The sequence below is a fragment of the Callospermophilus lateralis genome, chromosome 7 (assembly GCF_048772815.1).
Source record: "Callospermophilus lateralis isolate mCalLat2 chromosome 7, mCalLat2.hap1, whole genome shotgun sequence".
Classification (NCBI taxonomy): Eukaryota; Metazoa; Chordata; class Mammalia; order Rodentia; family Sciuridae; genus Callospermophilus; species Callospermophilus lateralis.
The window spans coordinates 87,689,683-87,703,286 of NC_135311.1; the positions used below are offsets into that span (position 1 = coordinate 87,689,683).

The following is a 13,604-nucleotide window of genomic DNA, read 5'->3' on the forward strand; positions in this document are numbered from 1 at the left end:
TCCATCTCTCTGTTGGCCATTTGTATGCGTATTTAATTAATTTGCCTATTTATTAATTGGGTTATTTGATTTTGGTGTTAAGTTTTTTGAGTTCTCTATATATTCTAGATATTAATTCCTTGTCAGAAGAGTAGCTAACAGGTGCGGTGGTACACACCTGTAATCCCAGTGGCTGGGGAGGCTGAAGCATGAGGATTGTAAGTTCAAAGCCAGCCTCAACAAATTCGAGGCACTAAGCAGCTCAGTAAGACCCTGTCTCTAAATACAAAGTAGGGGAGGGGATGGTGGCTCAGTGGTCAAGTACCCCCGAGTTCAGTCCCTACTACCGAAACAACAACAACAACAGAAGTAGTAGCAAAGATTTTCTCCTATTCTGTAAGTTCCCTCTTCATATTCCTAATATTTTTCTTTGTTGTTCAGAAGCTTTTTAATTTGGTGCCATCACATTTATTAACTCTTGGTATTATTTCCTGAACTTTAGAGGTCCTGTTAAGAAAGTCGTTACTTGTGCCTATGTGCTGTAGTGTTGACCCTACATTTTCTTCTAGGAGTTGCATAGTTTCTGGTTTAATTCCTAGCTCTTTGATTCATTTTGAGTTTATCTTTGTGCAGGATGAGAAATAAGGGTATAGCTTCATTCTTCTACGTGTGAAAAACCAGTTTTCCTAGCACCATTTGTTAAAAAGGCTGTCTTTTCTCCAATATATGTTTTTGGCACCTTTGTCAAGGATCAGATGTTTGCAGACATGTGGGTTTGTCTCTGTATATTCTATTCGGTATCATTGGTCTATGTGTCTTGTTTTTATGCCAGTTCCATGAAGTTTTTATTATTATGACTCTCTAATATAATTTGAAGTCAGATGTTGTGATGCTTATAGCATTGCTTTTTTGGCTTAAAATTGTTTTGGTTGGTGTTTTAATCTTCCAAATGAATTTTAGGACTTTTTTCTAGTTTTGTGAAGAAAGTCGTTGATATTTCGATGGGGATTGCATTGAATCTATATACATCTTTTGATAAAATGTACATTTTAAGAACATTAATTCTGCCAGTCATGAACATGGGAGGTCTTTCCATCTTCTGGGGTCTTCTTTAATTTCTTTCTTCAGTGTTCTATAGTTTCCATTGTGGAGCTCTTTTGCCTTCTTGGTTAGATTTATTTCTAGATGTTTTCTTTCTTTCTTTATTATTTTGAGGCTATTATGAGTGAATTGTTTTTCTGATTTCTTTCTCGGCAGATTCATTGTTGGCATTATAGGAAAGCTATTGATTTTGGTATGTTTACTTTGTAATATGCTACTTTACCAAATTTGTTTATTAGCTCTAGCAGTCATTTGGTGGAGTTTTTGGTGTAATTCATTTTTAAAAGATATTACAAGACACATAGAAAGCTTTCAAGAAAGAATCTTCAGAAAAGGAACAATTGGTGAATGAAAATTAATCAGAGTACCCAGAATAATAGCAACTGCAAAAAGAGTGATGAAATAAATGCACATTGAAAGTATAATGAACTTAACTGCCCATCCTTTAAGTGATTTGTGTTTATTATACTTAAGCTGTATTAATAATATTTTAATATAGAATAATTAAGATATAATTATAAAAATAATATTAAATGTAAAATGATATAAAAGAGACTTATTATTGGTAATAAAGTTCTTTGAATCAGTAATCAATATCAGAGAGTATTGATCCAGAGGGTATTGGAGGGTAAATCTGTGTTAGTTAAATAAGAAATACTTATCATTTAGTTAATGAAGAACCTGAAAAACAGGCAAAACTTGAGAGGTTAATTTAACCAAATATTAGTTAATAACATGACATAGTTACAAGGTGCTCCTATAGCAGATATATTAAAACTGAAGCCATTACAATGTTAGTATATAAATTGAGATTAAAAACCTAAAAATTTAATGGAAGTATATTAATTTGAGGAAAGATGATACCTTATAAAAATAAGAGATACAGTCAAGAGTTTCTGGTGATTGGTTCAGGTATGGGTACTGCAAGGAAAAGAAAAGAATACAGACTCAAGTCAGATAGGTGACTAGATTTATTCAAGAATCAACACAACTGGGCTGGGCACAGTGGCTCATGCAGGTAATCCCAGCGGCTCAAGGGGCTGAGGCAGGAGGATTGCCAAGTTCAAAGCCAGCTTAGAGCAAAAGTGAGGCTCCGATCATCTCAGTGAGACCCTGTCTCTAAATAAAAAATACAAAATAGGGCTGGGGATGTGACTCAGTGGTTGAGTGCCTCTTACTTAATCCCCAGTACAATTAAAAAAAAAAAAAGAATCAATACAACCATCATCAGCGTCTGGCCACTTATCCTTAATATGTCAATAAAAGCATGTTCTCAGTATTCAGGATACAGTCTCCATTTCCCATTGTTTTTCATTCACATTGTTCTCATGTCTTGTTTGCCACTCTTAGATGTATGTAGAAATTAACTGCTCTAAGCCAAGTTTCTTTTGTCAAACTAACATAGGCAGTATTCCTCTATATCTACATTTGTATTCCTTTTATATAGCATTGTACCTTAGCATATCTTCCACATAATGTAATCTGTTCAGTACATGTTCTTGAAATCTGTTAAGTACCAAATTCTATGCTGTGTTCTTTATGATTTATAAGGTAGTATTTAGGATAAGTAGGATAACCTTTTCTACTTTTTAAAGGCATAGATACTACAAAAGCATGAAAAAACAGGTATGTCTTAGGTTGCTTGGATTATAACTTTTTATTGTAACTTGTTTTTCTCAATACTTTAATTTGAATCAAGTATTCTTTTTAAAATATAAAATAATGGGGGGCTAGAGTTGTGGCTCAGTGGTAGAGCACTTGCCTGGCATGTGTGAGGCCCCGGGTTTGATTCTCAGCACCGCAAATAAGTAAGTAAATAAATAAATAAAGTAAAAGATTCACTGACAACTAAAAAATATCCAAGCAAGTATAAATGCATTCAACTAAATTCTAAAAATAGTGTGACTCTTTCAACTTTGATTGGCATAAATCATTTATCTATGATTCAAGCATTCATAATTAAAAATATGAAATTGCTATATCTGTACAACAGAAAATGGAGCACTAAAGCAGAAGTGGGGGGCATAATAACTGGAATTTTGTTTGTCATTTTTCCTATCTGTAATATGATGACTTTCTTACTTAGTTCCATGTAATACATTCTCCCTGTCCTTATAGTCCTTATAGTCAGTCATTCATTTGTCATTCCATGTAAGTTTCCTTGAAGTGAATGACATTGTGTTAAGCATTAATAGTGGTTAAAAAAATAATAATAACTAGCTCTTCAGATTCTGATTTTAAACTACTAAGCTTCAGGGAAGGTAAATCGCAAACTCATTAATGGTAGAACCAGGAATAGTTTGTCTCAGTCCAGTATTCTGTCCACCTAGTCACATACCAGGAGAGAGAAATTTGTCTAGGTGATTGACCTGAAACTAATTTAGTATAATGTTGAACTTTTAAAAGTGATATTTTGTAGTACCCAAAGAAAGTTAGCAGATAACCCCCTCTTACAAATTTTTTAAGAAAAGGGGTAACAACTAACTTTTAAAATTATGGATTTCTTAGTCAGAGGTAAACATGTCCATTTGCTATATGATTTCTAGTTTTCCTAGACTCTGAAAGTATTTCTCTGTTTTTGCTCATATTTTAGTATGCGAGTGTACAGAAAGCGTGGCACAATGTGCTGTAACACAGTTCACTGTCTCAATGCTAAACAGTGAGCTGGGAAATTTTTTTTGTCAGGGGCTGGGGGTACCAGGGATTGAACTCAGGGGATTTCAACCACTGAGTCATATCCCCAGCCTTATTTTTTGTATTTTATTTAGAGACAGGGTCTCACTGAGTTGCTTTAATGCCACTGTTGCTGAGGCTGGCTTTGAACTTGCAGTCCTCCTGCCTAAGCCTCCTGAGCCACTAGGGTTATAGGTATGTGCCACCACACCCAGCTTACCTTGAAAATTTTATAAAATATTTGAAAACCTTTAAAAATGAAGAATAACAATTATATATTTCTGACTTGCTAAGAATATTTCATTTTTATACCATCTTTCATTTAGTGATAAGCAAGCACCTTTCATTCCTGATGAAGTGTTTGATGCAGTAAAGAACAACATCATTACTTCTGTTAACTTCAGTAAGAATCAACTATGTGAAATTCCCAAAAGGTAAGAACTATTCATGATGCAGTTTCTATTAAGTCATGACTCATTAATATTAGAGGAAAATAGCAAAACGTTTATGATACTTTTATTTGTTCTGGGAGGTAAAGAGGATTTTTAAAACTTTGTTTCTCTTTCCTTTACATTGTAAACTTGGAAAGTAGGTATGAAAGTTATTAAAATATTAAATTAATTTTCCTATATAATGAAATATTAAAGGAAAATTGTTAAGAGACCACAGAATGTCAGGTTTGTGTGGATTTATAAAAATATCATTTTGGACCTTAATGAATTGCCAAGCCACTGAAATTTCCTAGTGATTAAAAAAAAGCAAAATTGAACCCTGTTAACAATTTCTTCTCTGAAAAAGTTCTTCACTTACAATTATTAGAACTCAGTTGCCTTATGGTTTGTACTATTTAGCCTTATAGTTTGTACTATTTAGTATATCTTGGGTTATGAAAGGAAATTAATATATTGTTGAATTTTTAAAAATGTTTGTTACCTAGCAGGAAACAATATACCCAGAAAAAATTGACAAATAATCTAGTGATTAATACAACTGTGAGACTGAATATAGTAATAAGGAACTTGAGCAACAGAGTCATTGTTTATTCTGTATCCTAGTGTGGTTTTGATCAAGTCACATAGCTGCTCTTAGTTTTCTCACCTATGAAGTAGGAATAATAATAATATCTGTTTATAAGAATTAAATTAAAGAACAAAATCCAGATATCATGTTTAACCTGGCCTAGTAAGCACTTACATATTAAAAGGGAAAAAAAAATAATGAGGACAATATATTGAGAAAATAGAATGGCTTTGGTCTGACTGTCCCCAAATTTTTTCATGTTTAAAATTTTTAAAAAGGTAGTCAAAGCATAAAATTCATTCTGTTTACAATACATAGTTCAAGAAATATAGGTCCTCAAGGATGACAACTTTAAGAACATTCATTGCAAAGGGAGATCTGGCCCATCTTCTGGTTTTTCCTTGTTTAAAGGCCCGAGAGGATATTTGATAGGATAATTGAACATTTAGATTTGTTTGCAAATAGGATAAGTTTGTTTTGGGGGGACTAGGATCAAACAAGTAAATTGGGAATAAAGATAAATTTAAGACATTAACTTATTACTTTCTCATTTTATTCCACAAATCTGGTTCTTGTGCAAAACATGTTATTGTGTTCCCACAGCTATTGTGCCACTTTTTTTTTTTAGCAACTTAGAAAGTCAAAGAGGAAAGATAATAAAAACATACTTTGTTTTAGAGAATTTCTAAACCAGTTCCTCTCTTTCTTACATTTTTAATTTATAATTCATATATTTTTACCATATTTTCTGACTATAAAAAACAATTTATATTCATAAGATTTTTGGACCAAATGAAAGGACATATCAGTTATAGTCCTATCACTGATATATTCTGTTGACTTAAAGATACTTTATTTCATGCAGTTCCCATCTGTAATTATACATACATATTTGTTTACCTATGTTGTAAACAACCCTTTAAAAATCTAATTTACCTATATAGCATATGGTTAATTACAGCAATAAATCATTTTTTCTTTAGGCCAAATTTCCAGAAAAAATACCAAGTCAAAGAATTTGACTTATAATGTATATATCTAATAACTTTTTTGAAAATGTTTTGTAAGTTATACATCAAAACTCTTATATTCCATCATCTGCACAGCATTTCACATTTATTCTTCTTCTTTGCTAATGTGATAGACTAAAAATGATTTGTTACAGTTTAACTTTTGTTTCTTAGCAATCATGGTGTAATTAAATACATTAAGCTTGCTTATACTTACTTAGAAATGCTTAATATTTCCTCTTTAAGTCTTTAACCTAAGCTGCTTAGTGGTGTCACTTGCCAAACCACAAATTCATTTCATTTTCTTATAATCGTCATTAAATAAATGACAATTTAAATAATGGATACTATAAAAAAGTTAATATCATATATTTAAAATATTTTGAGGTAGACTGAGAAAATAGCCCAGTAGTAGAGAAGTCACTCAGCATGTATGAGACCTTGGATTTAACTCCAAGTACCTCAAAAAATAAAATATATATGTTCAACAATTTATTTCATGGATTCAGGTCATTAACAGAATTAAGTATAAAAATTTCCTAGACCTGCTTTTTCCCATTTGTACCACACTTGTTTTAAATGCTGAAGTGAGTATATTTTAAAATTAAACTTCAACATAGACTTAGGATCAAATAGAAATTCTTAGACAAAGGATAGTAATAGCTATCTAATTTTTTAAATTTTTATTAGTTACATAATTTAAACAAATTTTTTGTGAAAAAATAAAACATAGAAAGTCATAATTAGAAATAATATAGGATTTTTTTCTGTTATGTTCTGCTTTGTTTTGAAGTTCTAAGAGTGAATTCAGTGCTAACATTTCTTAACAACTGTTTTTGTTTCAGGATTATAGAACTGAAGGAAATGGTTTCTGATGTCAATCTCAGTTTTAATAAGCTTTCCTTTATATCCTTGGAGTTATGTATGCTTCAGAAATTGACGTTTTTAGATCTAAGGTATTTATTGCTATTGTTGTTTGACTTTTTCAAAATTATAACTTGTCTCTAAGTTTTGCCTAACTTGCCTTTTATGTCATGTTTTCATAGGTAAGTATGGAAACTGGTCTTTATTCACAACACTCTAATGGAAATCTAAAATTAAGTATTAAAGAAACATTTTAATTAGCATTCGTAAGCACTTTATAAGTTGTGATAAGACAAAATTATTTAAAATGTTAAAAATAATAGCACATTCTTTAGATTCCTGCCTAAGCAAAATTACAAATAACACAAAATATTTGTAATATGGAAAATATTTCCTTTGTATTGTTTATTTCCTGCAAGTAGATAGCATAAAATTGGCACAACCCTGTGCTGGCACAGCAGTTTGCAAAGCTTCTCTTTAAGGAAACTACTTGGTTTCACAATAGTTTGTTAAATACACAAGACCATAAATAAAGTTTAAAAAAAAGAAAAAGAAAACACTTGACAACAAAAAGAAACTGCTTTAGGCTTTATGGAAGTAATAGTACGTTTAAGTGTGTCCAACTTGAAGTGATGGAGATCAAAAGTATGACAGTTCTTTAAGGATACCATTAGATGTCTCAAGAGTTAGTTATTGCTTAGAATCTAATTTTTTTTTTTTTTTTTGGTAAACTCTATCTTTTTGCTTGGACTTTTCCATGCATTTATATTATTTCTAGATGTGCTATCATTTATTTAAAGACTAACTATTCCTGCTTTGCTCAGTTTTCAAATAACAACAAGTTATATATCTTTTTTAGGCTTTGTTCTTGTACAGATGTATTTTTACTTATGTAATTCAAGTAAATGTATTAACATTCTGTTCCAATTAGATGAGGAACTGCTTCTATATGGGGATTGCAATTATAATAGGAAAACTATAAAAATCATATTTTAGTTCAGTAATAATGCAGCTGAGGAAATGAATCCATCTCTCCATTGCTGCTGTCTGTCTATTTTTGGCTCAATCTTCTGTTTGTATAAATGGGCCTGTCTGTATCTGTACCTGGAATTTCTAATTAAGTGACCAAATTTGACTGTCATGTCTGATAGCAATAACTATAACATTGTCTAGGAAAAGGATAGTAATCAGCGATGGATTATTCAACACAACTTAATATAGATAATAGTTGGAGAAAAATATAAAGAAAAAAAGGACATAGTTTGTACCACAGAAAGTACGATTCTTATTACACATTTGGCTTGACTTTTTATTAGTTTCTTTTAGTTATATATAATATTAGGAGTTCATTTTAACATAATTATACATTTATGGAATATAAAGTCTTGACTATTAAACCTAAAGAAGTAGGTTGGAGAAAATTACTTGGTTTTAATAGGTACCTAGTTGGGAAATATTCTCTAACAAATGTTTTCTATTAGTAGTTATTCTGTCTCTGCCTTCTTGTTAATCTTTCTTCTAGCATTGTTCTCAGATCCTTCCAATAATGAATAAGATTCTGTTTATTGCCATATTTCATTATAACACCTAAAAATCAAAATATTCACTGTACAAATTGAAATTTTATACTTAGAATAGAAATGAACTTGCTTAATACCTCGAGTAGAAAGATCCAGGTTTCCAAACTTATAAAATCTCTTTAACATGTTTTATTTTTTCTTGTAATGTTTCAGTTCTTCTTGGAGTAAAATGTCATGTCTGTTTACAAGATATACATATTAACACTGAGAGAATATTTGTTTTGTGCGGAATTATAAACATGACTAGACCATGACAAGTATTGCTGAACTCAATTTGATAGAGTTAAGAGATTAGTTTACTATGTTTATCTTGTTGAGTATTATTAAAAAGTTGTTTTCATTATCATTAGGTTGCATATTGGTGTTATTTAGATTGGATACACTAACCAAATGCTTGAACCAGTTGACTCAGAATTCTCAGAATTCAGCATTAATGAGATCAGATTAGGACTGACAAACTGATATGTTTACTCTTTTCTGCTCAAAATTTTAATTATAAATTAAACTCATAAAAATTTTTATTTTAATCTATTTTGATTTCTAATTTAGGAACAATTTTTTAAGTTCTTTGCCTGAAGAAATGAAATTGTTGATAAGACTACAAACGATCAATCTTTCCTTTAATAGGTAAGAGAACAGATAATTCTAACAGCCATTCTATGAAAAATATATTGATCTTTCTTATTAGAGAAAACAATTTAAAAATGAAATAACAAAAAGAACCCATATTTTTACTTTATTTCAATATCCAGGTTTTATTTCATTTTGTTTTATTTAGAATTGAGAGCAATGTTGCTTTCTTAGAATTCTCACAATTGATGTCTAGCAGATTTTTTGTTCCATTTTACAATTTGTAGAAATCTGTAGCTTAGTAGAAAGACAAATATACAAATAAATAATTGTAATAAATAATTTATGGTGAATAATCGTAATTGCTATAATGGAAACAGTACATAGGAAAAGGTCCACTGAGATTAACTGAAGGTAGAGGAGGTAGCATTGAAACCAAGGCTTAAATAGACATTTGCCAGGCACATGGGGAGAAGATCCTAATTAGAGCAAATAGCATGTGGTAGGCCCAAACATATATAAACATGGTATGTTTGAGAAACTTCAAAAAATTCAATATGCCTTGTTCTATAAATTGAGGAGCTAGTGGTATAGCACAGACAGACAAGGTTGGGCATTTGAACAATAACTAGCCCCATAAGAGCTTTTTAAGCTAAGTGAAACAGATTGTTTTTCTACAAATACTATCATGATTCTGCAGATAATTTGGAATAACTAATATTTATTAGGAGCAATTTATCTGCTGGTGCTGTGCTAAATACATGAATTAACCCTCTGTACAAAAATCCTATGTTGTAGATTCTGTTAGTATTTGTATTTAAAAAAGCAAAGATTCAAAGCTAAATAACTTACTTAAGGTGTACAAAAAAGTAAGTTATAAAGCTGGGATTTGAGTCTGGGTGGTTTTGCTCCAAAAGTGGAGCTGTTAGCACCTGTGGCACATTGTTTAATATGATAAAAATTGATTCTAACCGCAATTTAATAAAACTACTAAAAGCTAATATTTATTGTAACCCAGATAATCTAAGGTTTTCAAATATATTTATTTCATCCTTAGAACAAACTTACATATTTTAGTACTATTATTTTTCCTTATGTATAGATGAAGAAGCTAATGCATAGTAATGTTAAAAGATATACTTATTTTAATTTTTATTCTTTCATTATTTGTGTTTTGTCACATATAGTGTGTATCATTATTGTCATTATTTAAAAATATATGCACAGCTCAGATCTCACCTAATTTTTACTTATAGATTGAGCTATTAGGTATCTGTTGCACTGTCTCTTGAGCTCTCAGTTGAATTGTAGTCTTGGTTATTGACTCTTAGTGACAGTGGGACTTCAGAGTTGTCTTGAGTTTCCCCATCACTATCACTTCTTTTGTATCCAAACAACGAAGGAAGGAAGGACAGTATGGTGAAATGAAAAAGCCACAGATAAAAAGTTCTCTATCAGCCCTTCCTTTTCTTAGCTAGTTCAGGTTACAGTTTACCTCATACCGAAACTGGGACTCTCTGTATCCCTAAAGGGGACCTCCATGATTTTGTTAATTGTGAGTAATTACTCTGAGAACTATTAGCCTTTCTGTTTTTGTGGCATTTTCAGGATTGGCATGGATAAGGATGTCAGTATCTATGCTAATTTGTCATCTTTTTTAAGAATCTGTAATGTACTCATTGTGGAAGCTTCAGTCAAAGCAAAATATAAATCTCAAATTTTTCATAATATGTTGGCAGCAACTGATAAGTTAATATGAACTAAGGACGAATACCTGCATGAATATATTAAATAGAAAATCTGAGGGAGATTTCTTTTCCCCTGAATGAACAGAAAAACATAGAAGAATTTATTCTGAAGTTTTGTTTGATTTTTTACAATCAATATAGTCTGTCCAATTAATATGTATTTCAAGGTTTCCGGAGTTAGTCCATTTTCTGGAAAATTTGAATTTAGGACACAACCAAATATATCGTAAAATACACTAATGGAAATATTATTTCCTGGTATAAAACTTAAGATCATCTATTTTAAGGATTTTGGCCTCTGATTCTAGTATATTTAGGTGTTCTGTTCATGTTTATTAATAGATTCAAAATGCTACCTGAAGTTCTCTATCATATCTCAACGCTTGAAACAATTCTGATTAGTAACAATCAGGTTGGATCTTTGGATGCTCTGAAAATGAAGATGATGGAAAATCTTAGCACATTGGACCTTCAGAATAATGACCTCTTACAAATTCCACCAGAGCTTGGTAATTGTGTGAACTTAAGGTACACTGTTCTATTGAATTTTTCTATTTAGTTTATTTGTTGAAGTGATTTGTTGTTGTCAGATAATGTTTTAAGAAGTGAAGTAACAAACAATATCCTGTTAAAAAAAATAATTAACAAGACTGAGAATCCCAATTCTGTTTTTAAAATTTATCAAATATTTTTCTTGTTTTTATATATATGTTTTCTTATATATGTATAAACATGCTATTTGTATCTAGTAGTATTTTTCTCATCTATTTCTTTGGGAGTTTTTTTTGGGGGGGAGGGTACCAGAAATTAAACCTGGGGTGCCTAACCTCTGCCACATCCCCAAAACCTTTGTATATTTTATTTTGAGACAGGGTCTGGCTAAGTTGCTTAGAGCCTTGCTAAGTTGCAGAGGCTAACTTTGAACTCAGGATCCTCCAGCCTCAAAATTCTGAGATGCTGGGATTATAGGCATGTACCACCATGCCAGTTCTCATCTATTTCTTTTGAATACTATCCATATTCTCCAAGCAGAATTACTCTCTATTCTGATTTATCTTTCTTTAGAAAAGAGATATTCCCGAACTTAGAACATATCGCTGGTTACATGTATATAAAAGGAATTTGAGATGTTAATAAAAAGCCAATTAGTTAAGCAGAATATGTTAGAAATATTTTAATTAGTAAAAACTGCATGGTAATTTGTATATTTCACTTCACTGGGGCAGCACTGGCATCTGCTCTGGTACCTCATAGTAGTAAGTTATAGGAGATGAGTATAGTTGATTCTCATTAATTTGCTGTAGTCATGTTCTATAAAGTTACTATGAACTGAATTAGTGAATATTGAACTACTGTTTCTAGGGGAAATACAGTGTAAGACTTTTGCAAAAGTCTGGTCATAATATTTTCATACATCCATCAGTACATAACCTTGGTTTGTGTGTGCTTCAGTGTATAAAGACATGTCATTATTGATTCATTAGCTTTGAATTCATGGCCCACAGCATTATAAATTATGCCTGACTACAGCTTACTCCACAGTTGTGTTTTCTTCGAAGGCACATTTGTGCTTAAAGAAAATCAGATAGCACTTCAGCACTATACTTAGGGGCCATTTTTAACAGTGGAATCACCAACAAAAAGTACAAAATTTGAAAAATGTGGCACCAAATGGACCACAGAAATGACATTTGTTTACAGCATAAGAGCTGAAACAAGAAGGCAGAACTTCACCTTGTATGACTTCAATGGGGTCATACCAGTCTGGTGACTCAAATTTTCTCCTGCTCCATGAATAATCTTGAAAGTGTCAGACATATTGATTTGGGGGTTAAAAACAAATTTTAATGAGTAGGCAGATTTGCAAATATGAAATCTGTGAGTAGTGAAGTTCAACTATAATCAACTCCTTTTTCTATAAATTCAAATATATCTTTTAAAAAAACAAATATTTTGAGATATAATTAGATAAACTGTCTTGACTTTTATTTACATGAATTCTAAAGATATTACAAATTACATCTCTTCTAATTGAGGATATTTCATTAATTATGTAAAGAAACAGAAGAACAAGCCCTTAAATCTATATTGAGCCTTATTTCCACACATAAATGTATGCCTGCTCAAGGGTGGGAGAGGTCAGATATATGTTAATGTTTTACAGGGCGAGGAGGACATAATACATTGATTACATTATAGTCCTTGGCAAGGGTACTTGACAGTTTGCTCATTCTAATACTTGTCTAAATCTAATTCAGTCTCAAGTCTCTCTTGCCTCTGTAAATTTGTGTTTCCTTATCTGTAAAATGAATGTTCATATTGATCTTATATACAAGGAATGTATATTATCTTTTATATAATAGTTGTTCAACTTGTATTGTTTGGGTTATTATTTTAGTTGTAATTCCAACTATTTAAATGTTCAGTTTTGAAAAGGGACAAATATGAAAAATACACATTTTATTTATAGAGTTGCAAATAAAAATTTATTTCCATTAAAACATCTCAATAATAGAAAATGTTGAAATTCTCAATCTCTCTCTTTTTTTAGAACTTTACTACTAGATGGAAATCCATTCCGTGTTCCTCGAGCCACTATATTAATGAAAGGAACAGCTGCTATATTGGAGTATTTGAGGGACCGGATTCCTACTTAAATGATCCCAGTCATCATGTTAAATTTTAGAAGAATATTACATTTTGTTTTAGTATCATCCTAAAGGTGATTGCTATAACTGATCTTCTAGTTTCTCAGTTATCACCTAGCCATTGGTATAATTGGCCTGGGCTATTATCACTGCCAATAAATATTTTCCATTGATAACTATTCAACATTTTTTCTAAAGTGTTGTGTACATTTATAACGATATTAACCACATACACTTATGGAGTGTTCATACATTTTGTCTGAATGTTTTCCACAGGATTTATCCTACATTTATCCCACATTCATTCCCTTAAAATTTGTAAGCACTTTCTTTGAAAGTGAATTTTTATGTAAGATGATTTAATATTTTTATAATAACAAAGCATTTTTGTAGAATGGGTTTCTTTTTTCC

At 31.1% G+C, this 13,604-nt stretch overlaps 1 protein-coding gene across 3 annotated transcripts in view; it reads left to right on the plus strand.

Moving 5' to 3' along the window:
• Lrrc40 (leucine rich repeat containing 40) overlaps positions 1-13,377 on the plus strand; it is a 62,514-nt gene extending 49,137 nt beyond the window's left edge. For all 3 annotated transcript variants that reach the window (XM_076862299.2, XM_076862301.2, XM_076862300.2), the window contains 5 exons: positions 4,080-4,187; positions 6,629-6,739; positions 8,777-8,854; positions 10,888-11,073; positions 13,097-13,377. In XM_076862299.2, the coding sequence (XP_076718414.2) occupies positions 4,080-4,187; positions 6,629-6,739; positions 8,777-8,854; positions 10,888-11,073; positions 13,097-13,202 (589 nt within the window). In that variant the 3' untranslated portion in view covers positions 13,203-13,377. The remainder of the gene's footprint in view (positions 1-4,079; positions 4,188-6,628; positions 6,740-8,776; positions 8,855-10,887; positions 11,074-13,096) is intronic.
• The last annotated feature ends 227 nt before the right edge of the window (positions 13,378-13,604 follow it).